This window comes from Hylobates moloch, unplaced genomic scaffold (assembly GCF_009828535.3).
Source record: "Hylobates moloch isolate HMO894 unplaced genomic scaffold, HMol_V3 SCAFFOLD_2, whole genome shotgun sequence".
Lineage (NCBI taxonomy): Eukaryota > Metazoa > Chordata > Mammalia > Primates > Hylobatidae > Hylobates > Hylobates moloch.
Genome location: NW_026652277.1, coordinates 26895029 through 26913099, shown reverse-complemented (window position 1 = coordinate 26913099; position 18071 = coordinate 26895029). Strand labels below are relative to the sequence as shown.

Here is an 18071-nt window from a genome sequence, read left to right as displayed (position 1 = left end):
ATTTTCAGGAAGTAAACCAATGAATTGAACAGCATTGACTTTGGTACACAGATTTTCTTTCAGTGGTGTGGCAGTGTGTACAAAAAAGGGACTTTTAATATAATTGTATACCTTTTAGCATTATTTGAATTTTAAAGCTGATTACCTATAATATTGTTGTATGAAAGTTTTAAAAGAGGGGAAACGAGTACACAGGTGGGACTAGCCTGCTTCTCTGTCTAAGGTATCCATAGTTAAGAATCCTTCTTCGAAAAGAAACGCCGGAGAGAATGATTGGGCTGGGACAAGTTTAGACATCATTCAGTTCAACCTTCTCCTTTTACAGGTAGAGAATTTGAGGCTACAAGAAAGGAAGAGTGACCTAGCAAGTTAATGTGGGGGCTGGGTCTAGAAGTCCGGTCAGTGACTCCCTGTTTACTTCCATATCTAAAGAAAAGAGTAAATAGAGCATAGAGAACTAAAAAAAGAAGTTTGGTTTGAAGTCAGACACATTGAGTTTAAATCTTGGCTCTTTGTTAAAAAAAAAATTAACAATTATTTCTCTTACTTGGAGCAATATTGACCAATTTTTGTTTAAGAACTCTTTGCTTGTTTTTGTTGGTGTGTTCACATCTCTTGCTCATTTTACTCTCACTTTATTTGGCTTTTTCTTTCTTTTTAGAAGTTTGTTCTATATTAAGAATATAAGCCTTTTGTTTGTGCTGTAAGTTGTCAATCCTTTCCCTACTTTGTCATTTGTCTTTTTACTTATGGTTTGGTTTTCTGCCAGTCTCTACTAAAAATACAAAAATTAGCTGGGTGTGGTGGCAGGCAGCTGTAATCCCAGCTACTTGGGAGGCTGAGGCAGGAGAATTGCTTGAACCCTGGAGGCAGGGGTTGCAGGGAGTCGAGATCACACCGTTGCACTCCAGCCTGGGTGACAAGAGCGAAACTGCATCTCAAAAATAAATAAATAAAAATTTTATTTTGTCAGATTTATTAACCTTACCCCTTATTGCATGTAGATTTTTAGCTTAGGAATTACTTCCCATTCCCCTTGGTTGTGCAGGAATTTACTCATATTTATTGCATTTTAAATCTCTAATGCATTCAAAATTTATTTCTTATGTGTGATGAGAGGAAAAGATCTAATTTTTATTTTTTATATGGCTATCTGGTTAACCAAACATTACTTATTAAAAAGTCCATCTTTTCTCCCTGGTTTGAAATACTACCTTTATTGTATGATAAATTTCCATATCCAATGGTTTTTTTGGTCTATATCTGTCTTCATTATTTGCCTGTTATTTCTGAGTTTCATCTGATAACAGTGAAAACTAGGAGTATGTGATGCAGTAAAACCTTTTTGACCGAAAACCTATTATTAGTAGACAATTATTACATTATCTATAAACTATTGTATAGTTATTCAAGTTACTTATTTTGTTTAAATGAAGGAAATAAACTCACTTTTTTGCATGTAGTGAAAGGAATGTGAACCTAAGTAAAGAGAGACTTATAAAAGTAAATTTTCTAAACTCTTTTTTGCTCAGAGCCTGAAGAGGGTTTTGTAGAGAAGCCGCCTGATACATGGGGTCAGGCTTTGAGGTCAGCATCCTGCCCCTCAGTAGCTGTTTTGTTGTGGGCAAGTTCTTAATTTCCCAAGACTTCATTTCCTTGCATCTAAATTGGAGATAATAAAGTCTTTCAGGGATGTTGTGAGCATAGTTCTGAGTGCCATCACCCAGCATAGCATAGTGCCAGCACATAAACACTCAGTAAATGTCAGTTTGCTTTCCCTCCAGGGGAAGATGTGTCTATAATTTTTACTATGAAATTTTCTCCAACTAGTCATGAAAATAAGGATTAGCCTGTTTTTTACTCTGAAAAGCTGACTAAAAGGAGCAGATGAGAAATCAAGGTTATTTACTTTCCCATTCCCTGTAGTTGTTGCTGCCTTTACTGGATACCAGCCTTCCTAGGCTGTTTTCAGAGTGAAACAGGAAAGGTGGGATGACAGCAACATGGAGATTGTTGACTTCTATGTGGCTCATGTAAGTCTAGAAGGAGGAGGAGGAATTCAGGAGGAGGATTAAGAACAGAGATCTTGCTTTCCTCTTCCCGATAGAGTATTATTTGTATTGTTTCTAGCTTTCCAGTTCAAAGGGGGCATCTGGTTTATAATATTTTACTTTCGCTGGGCGCGGTGGCTCATGCCTATAATCCCAGCACTTTGGGAGGCCGAGGTGGGTGGATCACGTGAGGTTGGAAGTTCGAGACCAGCCTGACCAACATGGTGAAACCCCATCTCTACTAAAAATACAAAAGTAGCCGGGCGTGGTGGCATATGCTGTAATCCCAGCTACTCGGGAGGCTGAGGCAGAAGAATTACTTGAACCCGGGAGGCGGAGGTTGCGGTGAGCCGAGGTCATGCCACTGCACTCCAGCCTGGGCAATAAGAGCAAAACTCTTGTCTCAAAAAAAAAAAAAAAAGTTTCTAAAATTTACAGAAAATCTCCTCTTTACCCTGAAAGCCCATCCCTACCCTGAAGTTGGTGAGGGAAGATTATAATTCATTACAATTTATGTCTGTTCAGAATGAAATGGAGATGTGAGGGTTTTTTTGGTGTTTTTTGTCAAAATCCAGTACAGGTTATTCATCTTTTAGAATCCCCACATCTGATTTTCACTCAGAGTCCTATTTAGGCTTTATTTGGCCTAAGAATTTTCATAATTATCTCATTTGTAGTAAGATTATAGTAAGTATAGATATACTAAGTATAGATATACTTAAGGATATGTGTTTTAAAAACACTTAAAAATCATTTTGAGTTATTTTTATGAGTTATTGAAGCCCCACTCAGTATTCTAATTCATAATTTCATTCAATCCTTTTAAAATAAACTCATTGAAAATAGTTCCTGTAACTCATCATTCAATGTTAAAGATTGTTATGTGAAAACATCTTAAAAGGTACTACATGATATGATTCAATTAATTTTAATACAGCCCTGACTAGATTATATTAATGTGGCATTTGAGGAAGTGTTTTCAAATACATTTTTATTTAATTTTTGCAACAGTATTGTGATATGTCAGTATTGTTAACCATCATTTATAGTTGAAGAGATTAAGGCCGAAAGAAGCTAAATTTTAAGTGGCTCAGGGTTACACAGGCAACCAGAGTAATAGACTCGAAATTCTCGTTTCGAATCTAGTGTTCCTGGAACGATGCTATAGTTTAGATAAACACTTGTGTTAATTTTTCCACACTAAAATTGCATCAAATCTTCGATTGAATGAATCTTATGCTTTATTTGCAATATTCCATTTGTAACCTTTCAAACTTGCTTAGTTTTCATAATTAATTGATATGTGTAGCTAAGTAGTCCTTTGGTATGGCCAAATGAGAACTATTTAAAAGGCATGAAAATTGCACTGTGAGTTAAGAGGGAACTTAGTGCTAAGGCCTGGTTTTATTTTGTAGGTAGCATTGCATGCTTGTGGAGTGGCAACAGACATGGTGATTGAGCACTGTATCAAAACACGGGCTTCCTTCGTCACATGCCCTTGCTGTTATGGTTTCATTCAGAACACCTCAAAGTTCAATTTTCCAAAAAGGTGAGAAACTCAGTGTTCTACATAAGACACCAACATGGGTATAAGCCAGGACACAAAACTTGTTTGATATAAAGTTGCAATGACTTAATTTTTGGCTCATTTCTTCTTTCCACAATGCCAAATATTGTTTATAAATTGTATAAGGAAGAGAAGAACTCCTTTATGTTTGTCCCTGATTTTTCCCCTGGATCCAGTTTTTGCTGAAATTTAGAAGCAAGGCTATCCAGGAAACAGGCAACTAGAAGTCTATTGGCTTTAGCACTTCTCTCTGTATTTCCGAATAAATTTAAAACTGTAACCATACATAATGTCTATGAGAGGCAGTCAAGTACAGTAAAGTGTTTAGGACCTGGAAGTATAGTGCCTGGGGGAAAATACTAGCTCCTTATCATTTTATAAGGCAAATTACTTAAACTCTTTTTGCATTAGTTTTCTTGTCTACAAAATGAGGGTTATGATAATAACTACCTCAAGGTTTTTGTGAAAATTTAATGATATGTGTAAAGCCTTTAGAAGTGGCAAGAATAAGTATTCAATAAATGTGAACTGTTGCTAATAATGGTAGTAATGTCACAGGATCCTTGGGGTGTCACTTTGCCAGCTGGAACCTCTGTGGTTCGTGGAGCGTTTGCCTGAGTTTTGCTTGGGCCCACTGGGCTCATTCTGCTCACTCACTCAGCCTGGCAGGCTGCTCTTGGCTTGCACTACCAGCCCAGATCCCACACCTGCCAAGGGTGAGCCAGGTACAGAGTGGTGAGGGGTACATGAATGAGCAAGCACAGGGTCTGGCCACTTCACACAGCCAGGCAACTCCAGGCACCAGCATGGGTGCTGGCTCCCTGCGAGGCTGCAGCTGGACCAAGTGTACTGCAAGCAGCTTCCACTGTGAGCACTAGGGAACATGGTGGCAACCAGAAGCTTGGAAACACCAGGAGCCACAGAGCCCCTCAGAGGGTGTCAGCCCTGGCTCAGGGAGCTCCTATGACTGGGCTCCCTGAAGGGCTGCATCTCTTCTCTCCTCCTCATGCTTGCAACATGGCGAGTGGGTGTATTTGGGGGTGGGGGGCATGTCAGCCCCGTTTGTGTTACAACTCTTAGTCCTGCCGTTTGGCAGGTCCTGAGTTCTTGTCCCAAATCCAGGAAGAATGAGGTACACAGACAGTTGGAGGATGAGCAAGGCAAAGAGGTGCTTTATTGAGTGACAGTACAGCTCTCAGGAGATACAAAGTGGGTAGCTCCTCTCCACAGACAGTCATCCCAATGTCTGCTCAGCTCTCAGCCAAGAGGAGACCCAAAGAGGGTAGCTTCTCTCCATAGGCAGGTCATCACAATGTCTACTCAGCTCTCAGATGGAAGGAGACCCACAGTGGGTAGCTGCTCTCTGCAGGCAGGTCATCTCATCTCATCTCTGCAACCCTCAGCAGAGAAGAGATCCAGAGTGGGTAGCTTCTTTCCGCAGGCAGGTCATCCATGGTCTGCCTAAGTCTGGCAGAGTCCGGGGTTTTTATGGACTCCAGAGGGAAGGAAGTGCATGCTGATTGGTCCATGGGTGGCCATGGGTGAGCCTGGAAAAAGCACTCTAAGTTCTCACTTTGTTCCATGGAGCGGGCAGCCTGGACCCCAGGCTTTGGGCCATTCCTGGGTTGATGGTGGGGCTTCACCAGGGACCTGCCCCTTTCTACCTAGGAGCCTGTCTGCCTCCTGTTGCCATCAACCTGCCATCCATGGTGCCCATGGCACCCAGGCTGTTTGTGCCAAGGGGTGCCTGCAAGCCCATGTCAGGCTGCCCTCAGTCCCCCCTTGGTGTCCGTGTCATGCTCGTCAGCGTCCAAAGTCCAGAGGGGGCTGAGGTGGGGGTGGGGGCTGGCATGTCAGCACCACCTTGAGTGCCCACACACCTGGCCAGGTCACCACAGTGCCTGGGCTCAGCCTCAACTTTTGGTGGCCTTTACAGTATGTTACTACCACTTCCTGTCTTTTTCACACCTGTGTAGATTTACTGACATTTGTCCTCCCTTGTCCTTTGAACTGATATCTTTAGAAAGTTTCTTTGTGAATAAGACCTATCTCAATCACCAAAAATACAGTGAGGAATTTATAAATAGCATACTGTTTCTACAGTACGTGCAAAGAAGTACTCTTTTCAAACAAACTAATTGTCACTAATAAATTTAGTATCAAATGTATAAGTCAATGTTTTTGAATGACTTAAGAGTGAAGCTTATAGCATTAATAAAAGACAATGTTTATGGAATGTATGTTTATCTTTATTAGCTGTGACAACAGTGATTTCCTGATGTACTAATCATGCCTTTTTAAATTTTCTGATGTTTTACTATTTGCTGATCCTGGAGAGACTGTTCCTCCCAGGGCTAGCCAGTTCCTAGAGATAGTAAAGGTCTTATCAACAAGCATACCTTGCATAAGTAAACCAACCAACCCAGAGCCCTTACCCCACAACTACCTCCTTTATCAAGCTCTTTTTACTTCCAGGCCACTATCCCCCTGCCCTACTACCCTAGGGCCAGATATCAAACAAGTAGGAACAGCCCTATGCCTGAGTTCACTGAAATTATTCAAACTAGCCACTCCCAAGCGTGTTTACCTCACCTTTTTCTTCCCATGGAAACCTCTGCCTCCTGACCTATACTGGTGTTTCCCCATGTGGCACTTCATCACATGGCACGCCCCCTCTTCTTGGGGAACTGTGAGTAATAAAGTATCTTTTCAATGGCAGTCCTCTCCTGATCTGTTGGCTGTGCCACATCTGAATAACAGTAAAACCCACATGTTGAAACACCTGGATCTTAGTGTTCCCATGAGGGATAGAGACAAAAAAGGTGCTTCTCTAACAGTGTAAACAATCTGTGGAATAGATTTCTTAAAATTAATAACATATTGATGATATGCTTCTCTTTTTATAAAAGCATTTCAAACTGGCATAGTTTTTACTTCACCATAGCATTTTATGCTTTTTACATACAAAGCATATTTTTATATAATTTAGTTTCTTCAGGATTATCTTACTCTTAATATTTAGAATGATGACTAATTCCTTTTTTTTCTATTTCAGTGAACAATTCAAGAAAACTTTATCATACAAGGTAACCTTAAAAAGATCTAGATGTCATCCTAATACACTTTTTATCCTTTATATTTTTCCCTCTCATATTTCTAGTAGAGTAAATAATCTATAGTTGTAATTGAATAACTCATGAATGTCTAATAATGGGTTTCTTTTTCTCTTTCTTTTGCAAATCCAGATTAACTCTTCAAGTAGGTAACAAGATTTGTGAAGGGTCTGAGATTTTAACTCTACTTGCAGTCTAACAAGTTAGCCTGCCCAGTGGATGCTGGCAGAAGATATGAGACCCCCTAAGTCAGAGACAAAAGACAGTTTGTTGCTCATGGCAATAGTGGTAGCCACAATACCATTGTTTTCACACTGACTCTCTACGGCCCAATTCCCATAGGGCAGAAGCAAATGGGCCAGGTAACACCTGCCCTTTTGTTCCAGAGAGAGAAACTATATATTTTCCAAGGCTGTTTACTCTGCAAACGTGCTTGAAAAGATGATCTATAACAGAGGAAAATTCTTTTGTAAAAGGTCAGATAGTAAATATTTTAGGCTATCCTGGCCACAACAAATCTCCAGGTATTCCTCTCATTATCCTTGACATTCTTATTGTTTTTGTTGTTGGTTTACAACTCTTTAAAAATATAAAAACTTTCTTAACTCACAAGCCACACAAAAACTGGTCATAGGCTAGACGTGGCCTGTGGGCCAAACCTTGCTGACCACTGGTCTGGAATAAAGACAGTCAGTGTCTCTGCTTGTAAAACATGAAGAAACACAAGAGACCCACAGAGAATTGTCTTCCAAAAGTAGTCAGAACATATATAGTTTTTAGTCACCAATCTGATCAAAACTGTTTCTAGCTTCCTAAACATCACCAGTATCCAAATAACTGGTCAATAGCATGATATAATACAATTTAAGAAATGATAATATTTGAGAAAAATATATAAATAATTCCATCAGAAGTTGACAAATTCATTTGGATTCTTAGTTAATGCCACTTTTTGCACAGACTCACTAAAAACATAGTCTCATTTTATATACCAGCCCCTATATTTTAGAACTTTTACTTTCTCTTCCATCAAACAGTTGAAATATAGTGAGGTATAGTGACCTAAAAATGTTCATTGTTACCACATCAGCAGCTGTATCTCCTTCATTCCTGCTTTATAACTCAAATGCCCACTTCCAGCTCTGTCTCTCACCACCTTATGTGCTACTCACACCTTCCCCTCTTCCTACCAACCCCGCACCCTGTACAAATATGCACAGATATGGAGAGGGGAGAACTTTTAGTGTTCATGCTTTCAGCCAAAACCACAACATTGCTGGCCTTCACCTACTAGATTAAAAGTTTACATATTTTAGGAAACTGTATGATTTTGGAAGAAACATTAGGACCCAAGAAACTTTATTTGCATAACATTCAAAACATCTCACCTTTCTTTCACGAGGCTATGCCAATAAAGTAGAAAATAAATTGGGAAAACAGCCCAGGTGCAGTGGCTAATGCCTGTAAACCCAGCACTTTGGGAGGCCAAGGCAGGCAGATCACTTGAGAACGGAATTCAAGACCAGCCTGACCAACACAGTGAAACCCCGTCTCTACTAAAAATACAAAAAGTAGCCGGGTGTGGTGACACACACCTGTAATCACAACTACTCAGGAGGCTGAGACACGAGAATTGACTGAGACCAGAAGGCAGAGGTTGCAGTGAGCTGAGATTGTGCCATTGCATTCCCACTCCAGCCCGGGTGAGAGAGTGATACTCTGTCTCAAGAAAAGAGAGAGAGAGAGAGAGGAGAGAAGAAAGAAAGAGGACAAGAAAAGAAAGGAAAAGGAAAGAAAAGAAAAAAGAACTTGGGAAAACAAAAACTAGACCCCTGTTTCTAATCCCTCCTTGAGTGATGCTAGTTAAACCAAACAATGAAAGGATGTATGGAAAAAATCAAGGGTGGTGAAGAGATAGGTTGCCCATGGTCTCCTGGCTAAAAAAGAATGTAAAATTTCTACAGTAGGGACAGGGCACACAGAGTCTTTCAGAAAGCAGAAACTCCCCAGTACACCAGTCATGACCTTTATCTACTCTTTCTCCAACACCCGCAAAAGCTGCTCGGCCTTTTGAAGGCCTCAGAACTTTGTGCCAAAGTATTTTGAGACTCACTTTGGACTCTCTACGGTTCAATTTAGACGGGAACATTTACTGAGTACCTACCATGTGCCTTGCCCTTTCAGAACTTGATTTTGACCAAAGAGAACATACACACAAATAATTCCAATAAAATATGGTGAGAATTATCAGTACAAGAGAACTGAATCTTATCTGAGATTGCGATTGCCTTGACATTACCATTATATAAAATGAATCTTAATTTACAAACACCATGAGGACAAAGTGCACACTGTTTCTTCAAGTCATGTAATTCTAAATTATCCTTCTCTCCTTTCATTGATGCCTGTTAGTTTGTGAGGAGTTAAAGTTATTAATTGAAACCATTTTATTAGTTTCTCACTTATTGTCATGAAATTTTATAGTGAGCATTAAAATGGTTTTTTTTAAAGCATACAAGTTGAGACAAAGATATCCCTTTTAAAAAACCAACATTGCCACACTCATTTCACTTATTAAAAATGGAGGCTTCAAATTTAATATACAGAATACTAAAGGAACAAATGATGAATCTGAGTTTAACCTGTTTGCTAAGCTGACAGGTGAGATTATGTACACACTTAGAAACAACAGCTGTTCTGAATGAACAGTTGTGGGATCATTGCTTCATTTCGACTCTGCATAATCACTCACTTTTGGCTACATGCAGATTTAAGAGTACTGTGCAAAATCATCAACTCTGCTTTTAAAGCCTTCATTTCTTTTTTGTTAATGCACTCTTTTCTAAGATTGTTAAGCAGAAGTAATAATCAGGTCCTTACCTCAGGCCGTCTTTACAGTTTGTCTTAAAGCAGAAAGGGATACACTTCCTGCAGCCTTTTGGAGTGAGAGAAAGAGGTCAGGCTTCTCTCCTCTAAAAGGACTAAGTGAAGGGAAGAGTCAGGAAAAGCCAAGAACTAGCTACCACCCTGCTGGATATCCCAGAAAACTACAGAAGCCACACAGTGATCTGCATTGCTTCCTTTTCCTCTGATAGAATGAAAAGCCACTTAGCAGGCCAGGCGCGGTACCTCATGCATGTAATCCCAGCACTTTGGGAGGCCAAGGCGGGCAGATCACAAGGTCAGGAGTTCGAAACCCGCCTGGCCAACATGGTGAAACCCTGTCTCTACTAAAAAAAATAAATAAATACAAAAATTAGCCAGCATGGTGGCGTGTGCCTGTAGTGCCAGCTACTCAGGAGGCTGGGGCAGGAGTATTGCTTGAACCCAGGAGGCGGAGGTTGCAGTGAGCCGTGATTGCGCTACTGCACTAGAGCCTGGGCAACAGAGCAAAACTCCGTCTCAAAAGAAAGAAAGAAAAGAAAAGCCACTTAGCAAGACTGCCTGGAACCACATTCCAGAGTTTCAAATACATTTTATAAAAGAAAAATATAAGTGAAATTTTGGTCTTTTAATTTAACACATTATAATAGCAAAATGTAAACATATTTTTATATTTCAGCTAAAAGCAACTGGGCAAAATGACCCTGAGAATTTTCTGTGCATCTATTCTTAAGAACTACATCTGGGCCAGCTGGGCATGGTGGCTCACACCTGTTAATCACAGGACTTTGGCAGGCTGAGGCGGGCGGATCACCTGAGGCCAAGAGTTCGAGACCAGCCTGGCCAACATAGTGAAACCCCGTTTCTACTGAAAAAAAAAAAATACAAAAAATTAGCCAGATGTGGTGGCATGTGCCTGTAGTCCCAACTACATGGAGGCTGAGGCATGAGAATCACTGGGAGTCTGGGAGACCAAGGTTGCAGTGAGCTGAGATCGCGCCACTGCACTCCAGCCTGGGCGACGGCGAGACTGTCCAAAACAAAACAAAAAAATAACAGTGTACTTGAAGGGAAGAAATATATTAAGTACCATCTTCTGAAAGTTTACTTTTTTCAAAAATACTATTTATGCAGTACTTTATTCAATTAAACAATGTTGAACTCCAGAAAAATGAGGTAGTTTTTTTGGTGGTTGTTTTTATAACTTTGAAACAGAAGATAAAAATAAACCCACATTCTATTGCTTTTTCTTTTAGGAACACATGATTCTGTGCAGATTTGCAGACCAGACAGCTGTCCAGCTCCCACCCCAACGAAGGCTCATAGGTATGTGTTTTCACAGAGCAGCTGTTGAGTGTATTATGCACAGTGTGACTGGGAATGATTGGACCAAGTCTATATGGGAAAAATTTAGCAACATGAAGTCTGTTTTTCAATGAGAAACTAAATTATGTTCTTCCCAAAAAAACTTAATTCATATTGAAAAGGGTATTGTAACTATAACATTTTATCCTATTTTGGTTAACTTTGATACTTTTAAATGTATTTTGAATGTTTGTACATTGAGTAGGATTTTTACATTAAATCTCTTACTGTTATGAACAAACTGCAAGATCTATCAAAAGCCATAAAAGAAAATAATAAAGCTTAAAGTCAACTATATATACTAAAATTGATGCATTATAAAATGTATACATGGGGATGATAATGTTTGCTTTCTCAGGAAAAAGGATACTTGTGTATTATTTATCATAGACCAATTTGTTTGACAATATTAAATATTACCTAAATTGGAAGACCACAGAAACATTTCAAGTTTAATAAGTAATTGATTTATTGAAGACTTCACTTTAGAAAAAGAAATCACATTTAAAAGAATAATAGCAGTTAATAGTTATACATTTAAGCACTGAGCTAAATGCTCTCGACTGTTATCTTGGTAAATTCTTACAAATATACATATGGGGTAGGTACTATTATTTACATTTTAATGATAAGAAAACTGAGACAAAAGCTTGCTTGGGGTCCTTCATCTGGTAGATGATGGAGCTATACTATGAACCCAAATTATTTGATTCTGGACATGAAGTTCTTGTCCACCTTAGTTACTGCTTCCCAGCATACTGGTGTCATGTCAGGGTTTACGACAAGTGGGTTCAGTCAAAACTAATCTTAAAATTATTCAGAGAAGCCCAACATTGGACACCATCATATTTTTTCTCTAAATTTACAATGTAGCCCCTTTTCCTCCATGATATACTAGAAAACAGATTGTTGTTTCTTTGGCTGAGCACCAGATGAAGCTGTTAACTTACATTCAGAGACCAAGTTGTATGCGAAATCCTTATCTTTAATCTCTAAAATCAAAGGCAGCATAGCAAGATGCTCACACTTGGAGACCTGAGACCTGAGACTCAAGGAGTAAGTGATTGCTTCTCTTTCTCACTCTCTGCAGCATAAACATTTGGAAAGAACTCATCCTCTCCTGCCTGCAACCTCTTTCTCTTTCAATGCCTTTCCTTCTTGCTCCTCCTTTTCCCATCTCCAACACTTTGAATTAATCAAATACACATTTGATGAGACTCCACTCACTAGACCCATATCTTAGTCTGTTTTGCACTGCTATAACACAATACCATAGACTGGGTAATTCATAATGAACAAATTTTTATTTGGCTCACATTTCTGGAGACCAGGAAGTCCAAGATTAAGGGGCTGGCATCTGGTGCGGGTCTTCTTCCTGCATCATAACATGATGAAAGGCATCACGTGGCAAGAGAGAGAGCAAGAGAAAGCTGAACTTGTCCTTTTATAAGGAACCCACACTCTAGATAATGAACCCACTACCATGATAATGGTATTATTTCATTCACTTCACCCTCTTGGCCTAATCACCTCACATTAGGCCCCACTTCTAACACTGTTGCATTGCAGATTCAGTTTCCAACACATGCTTTCTGGAGGACACATTCAAATGATAGCAATCCAATGAAGACATAATTAGTATGGTGGATGGATGGGTACATGGTAGATGTGTGTTTTAGGTATCAAACTAAAGGGGAGTAGCTGGCAGGGAAGTTGCTAGAGTGGCGGGGGGGGGGGGGGCATTTGGCAATGAGAAGAACAGGGGGAATCACATTGAGAGAAAGCTGTCACGTCTACATCTCTGCTTTACACAGGCCATTCTTGTGTTCTGTGAACATTTTTAGGAAACTCCCCAGGCCCACAAAGGTAGACTACCAGCAGCTAAATTTCAGTTGTAGAGACACTTCAACATGTGAAAACATGAAATTCTTCTACATAATGGAAAAGGAAAAATTAACTGGACTGGGATCAAAGCCAAGGGTAAATGAGCTGCAATGTAAACCCTGGGTGGGTACTTAAGGAATGTAGAGCATCCCATTCTGACAGAGAATGTTTCATTTTAAACTAAAAAGTAGATGGGAGAAACATTTACAGATGTCTTAAAGAAAAGACAATATTTTAAGGGAAAAAAAAAAGAATGTCAGCCATAAGGCTGTTAATGAAGAAGGGATGATTTTGCCTAAATGGAATTCTAGACATCTCTTTTTATATCATTTCTAACACAGTTTATTCTTTGTGGGATGGGCCCTTTTAAGGAAAATGTACAAAATAAACATTTTAAATGTGAGTCTCTCATTGCTAGTTCTTACCTACTGATTTCACCTTCCACTGTTTTTTTCTGTGAGGATTCTGTTGTTCATAGAACTTTTCTATTTTGGTGATCTATCTTCACTTCTGAAGTTGTTTTAGTTTATCAGTTTCCACTGTCATTCAATGTTTAGGCATTATTATAATTGTTTAGGAAAAATATAATGAAGTTCTGCATAGTCAGTGATCTTTTTCCAGGAGGATGAAGAAGCTTATATATTGAATTTAGAGCAATTGAAAGTATAAAAGTAAATCATGGCTTTGAATATATTCAGCCCCAAATCATTTTTCCCAAGCTACCTTTAAAGTTTGTGTTTGCCAAAGGAAAACAAATTAACTGCTTTTCTTGCCAGTCAGGTTTCCTCTTTTGTCTTCCAAAGATTGTAAATGAAATACGATACCACTATTTTATAGAGGTACAGGAGCTCAGAAAATTAAGAGTATACTACACTCAACATTATATTTCCACCTGAAATAAAAGGCATGTAATTGAGAATTTTCTCAAATATTTTTCATTTCTCACTTCTTCATAGCCCTAAAAAACTTCAGCTGGAAAAGCTAATGTCTTTCAGACACCACTTAATCAGCATGTTATTTTAAATATTCTTAAAGACAAATTTTTTTTCCACAACATTACGGATAATGTAGTTTTATAGGGAAAGCAGAGAACAGGTCTTTAAATGTATTTTTAACCAAAGTAGGAAATACAGTCTGAGGCTCTAATTTGAGATTTGCTTATAAATACATCTGAAAAGGTTAACATTCTTTAAATTATTAGCAGAGGCAAATATATGAAGTGCCGTGTTTTTGTCACCATCGTCTTTCCACATTGATCAAGAATTAAATTGAAAGAAACTAAACAAAACTTAGGGGTACAAAGAATGCTCCATAGTACTTGCAGATTTTGTCACTATATAGATTCCCTTAAACAAACTGAAATTGTCCTGCTAGTGAAAGGGTGTCTCATGATACCGTTTGACTGTATTTCAGGAAAACAGTGCATGTGCTTGGTGGATCTGGATCGAGCAAGAGCTGCAGAAGAATGTGGATACTCCGTTCAAGTGATATCCATGGAGCCAGAGAGCTGCTCTCCCAAAAATAACATGATTGTGGGAGTCCCCATTTAAAATGAGATATTCACATTTGATATTTTGCCATCTGTCTTCACGTTGGATGCCCAGTGGCATTCAGGAGGTTCTTGGCATAACTAGGAAACAGCATTAGCCATCTTGAACCTATTGTGCTCAGGAAGGAAAGCAACAGGGAAATCTTGGAAGTAAAGGCTCCCTGCAAAGCATCACAAATGCTCTTACAATGTGTGATTAAAGGACTGCTGGTTTTCATAGTGAGTATCCCCTGAAGTCTCAGCTGCCAAAAGAATAATACTAGTGGAGGTTCCATCACAGGAATAACAATTTCCTTCTTACTTCACAAGCTCCTCTGATCTTGCCAATGTGATGTTTAATTCAAAACAGCACACTTAACAGCCTTTATTTTATACTAATTTAGATATTCACATGGGGACTGAAAGTAGACTCAGTGGAGTTTTTTGTTTTTTATATTTTTAACAATTGTACTTTTTCTATCACTTTAAAAAAATCTAGTCAGGTAATTATAGTACAGTTATTTTTAAGCTGGGGCTAGTTGAACTTGTATAGCATTTAATATATTCCTTTTAAATATATTTCTGCCAGGCATGGTGGCTCATGCCTATAATCCCAGCACGTTGAGAGGCCAAGGTGGGAGGATCATTTGAGCTCAGGATATCGAGACCAGCCTGCCCTACAGAAAATCCAAAAAATGAGGTGGGAGGATCACTTGAGCCCAGGAAGTCAAGGCTGCAGTGAGCCTTGATAGTGCCACTGCACTCCTGCCTGGATGACAAAGCGAGACCCAGACTCAAATCAATGAATGAATTAATAAACAAATAAATAAAGAAATAAATTTCCCATAAATTACCAAATGAGATCATCACTGGTTCAAATTATTAAATAATTGCCATACATTTCTTATTATGGGAATGTGTAATTTGGACATACATTTTAACAATAAGTACATTGATTAATACATTTAAGTTTATAAGTAATTATTGAGGATCCAGTATTTTCAAAACCTTGGCCTAGATTCTTTTCAATTCAAAGATGAGTTGCAAAAGACAATGTTTTGCCTATAGAAGTAAATCATCTAGAAGAAAAAGATTAAAGAATTAGTTAAGCTTTTTTCTTTTTAAGACAGAGTTTCACTCTTGTTGCCCAGGCTACAGTTCAATGGCTCGATCTTGGCTCACCACAACCTCTGCATTCTCCTGCCTCAGCCTCCCAAGTAGCTAGGATTATAGGCACTTGCCACCATGCCTGGCTAATTTTGTTTGTAATTTTAGTAGAGATGGGGTTTCTCCATGTTGGCCAGGCTGGTCTTGAACTCCTGACCCTCAGGTGATATACCTGCCTCGGCCTCCCACAGTGCTGAGATTACAGGCGTAAGCCACCTCACCTGGCCAAGTTCTTTATGGAATACTACAGTGTGTTGTCACAGGATTTGTTATTCAGATGTCAATCATTTTTATTGATATATTTCTGGGTAAAACTTATTAGTGGTGTGAGGAGTGCAGAATATGGAAACTTACCTAAATTCTTTTTCTGCCAGCCAACATTTTAAAAGACAAATGATGCATCCTTTCTCAATGCTGCTAATTCTTTAACTTTTACATGTCCCAATTTATTCCATTTGAGATTTATTTTAATGTTTTCAACCCCTGTACAACATGTATCATGAGGAGAAAGCACTATCGCTGATCATCACTATGGATTAAAATACAGGAGTATTTTACAGAGCAGTGTGGGTGGGGGTGGGAGACATATTGGAATCGTGTTTTCTGGGATAAAATTTTTAAAAAGAATTAATCATTAGCCCTGAGTATTTTAGTCATTTGTGCCTATAGATAACAACATGCTCTTTTATTCTGGACTTTCTTTTAATTGAGGTTTAATTTATATACAATACAATAACAGATTTTTAAGTATTCATTTGAGATGTTTTGACAACTGTATATACACATGCAACCATCACTGAAATCAGATATAGAATATTCCCATTAAATATTGTCAGGTAAACACATTGAGAATATTTTTTCCAGTCTGTGGCTTACCTACTTATTTTCATAATGAATGTTTTAATTGTGATGAAGATTTAATTTACCCTTTTACTTTAATGATTAATATTTTCTGTGTCCTTTCTAATAAATTTTACCAACTCTGAGGTTATAAGATTTCTCCTAAGATTTTTTTTGTAGAAACTTTATGGTCCTAGCTTATTACATTTAGGTCTATGATCGATCTCAAATCAAACTCACATATAAAGGTAGGTAGGTTTTGAGGAATATATAGTTGTTTCAGCATCATTAAATAAAAATCCCTTCCTCTCTTCACTGAACTGCCTTGGCACCTCAGTTGAAAATCAGTTGATCTATATGTATGGTTCTATTTCTGAATTCTCTAGTCTTTTCCATTAATCTGTTTGTTTTGATTGCTGTAGCTTTATAGTAAATCTGGAAATCAGGTAGTTTGTCTCCCAATTTTATTTTTCATTCCTTAGATTATTTTGGCTGTCTGGATCCATTGTATCCCCAGATAAATCGTAGAATTGACTTATCAATTTCTTTTTAAAATTTTACCAAAAAAGCTTGCTGGGATTTTTGGTATTGCCTGTTCTCTTTAGATCAATTTGAGGAAAATGAATGTCTTAATAAGATTGAATCTTATAATCTATGAAGATATCTTTGCATGTGTTTAGGTCTCCTTTAATTACTCAGAAACATTTTGTAATTTTCTGTATAGAAGATTTGTTTTATTTTTTTGATGTTATTACCCTGAGCTTTTTACATGGTGTTCCCTGTACTTAGAATAACCTCCTTTTACCCCTCCCACTAGCTTAATAATGTCATTCATCCTTCTGCTCTGAGACTTGACCTCCCTGGAATTAGGTATCTGTTATAAAATGTCTACCATCCAGAGTAGTCTTCTCAGTCCTCCCGAGGTGACTCAAGGTACACCCCCCCAACACCACCACCAAAAACAAAAAGCCTATCTGATGAGTATGGAGAACAAAAATAGAAAGGGGAGCCAGGCGTGGTAGCTCACGCCTGTAATCTCAGTGCTATGGGATGCCAAGGCAGGTGGATCACTTGAGGTCAGGAGTTTGAGACTAGCCCGACCAACGTGGTGAAACCCTGTCTCTACTAAAAATACAAAAATAAGCCTGGCGGTGGTTGCATATGCCTATAATCCCAGCTACTAGGGAGGCTAAGGCAGAAGAATCGCTTGAGCCTGGGAGGCGGAGGTTGTGGTGAGCTGAGATTGTGCCACTGCACTCCAATCTGGGTGACAGAGTGAGACCCTGTCTCAAAAAAAGAAAAATAGAAAGGGGACCCCATTGCTCTCCCACCCTTGTTCTTGGCATGGCATTCTCCAGCTGTGATGTCTGCAGCTAGTAAGAGATATGAGTATTGTGATTGCTCTTCGGGCATTATTTTTCTATGTAAATCCTTGCCAATGCTTCTTCCCAGCCAGGGCAAATAAAAAGAGTTGGATGCAGGGAGCAGGAAGATTGTTGCAATGATAAAAGCCCAACAAGTGACCTGATCTTACCCTCACCTTTGTCCATCAAATGCAAGGCTACTGCTCACTGATCTATCTCTCCCAAGGTTGTAATAATATTAGAAACCACAGCTCATCTTTCATTGACTTTTGAGCCTGACTCAGAAACAGGAGTATAATTATTAATGGC

The 18071-nt window shown here is 38.7% G+C and overlaps 1 protein-coding gene across 8 annotated transcripts in view; it reads left to right on the top strand.

Moving 5' to 3' along the window:
- Positions 1 to 18071, top strand: part of GSTCD (glutathione S-transferase C-terminal domain containing) — a 166607-nt gene that overhangs the window by 121720 nt on the left and 26816 nt on the right. For 4 of the 8 annotated variants that reach the window (XM_032173241.2, XM_032173329.2, XM_058432431.1 and 1 more), the window contains exons 9-12: positions 3467 to 3600; positions 6674 to 6704; positions 10871 to 10940; positions 14277 to 16581. In XM_032173241.2, the coding sequence (XP_032029132.1) occupies positions 3467 to 3600; positions 6674 to 6704; positions 10871 to 10940; positions 14277 to 14413 (372 nt within the window). In that variant the 3' untranslated portion in view covers positions 14414 to 16581. Of the gene's footprint in view, positions 1 to 325; positions 399 to 1926; positions 2034 to 3466; positions 3601 to 6673; positions 6705 to 10870; positions 10941 to 11983; positions 12139 to 14276; positions 16582 to 18071 lie in introns of those variants that run through there. The other 4 variants (XR_009211341.1, XR_009211340.1, XM_032173582.2 and 1 more) reach the window with 4 other exon arrangements.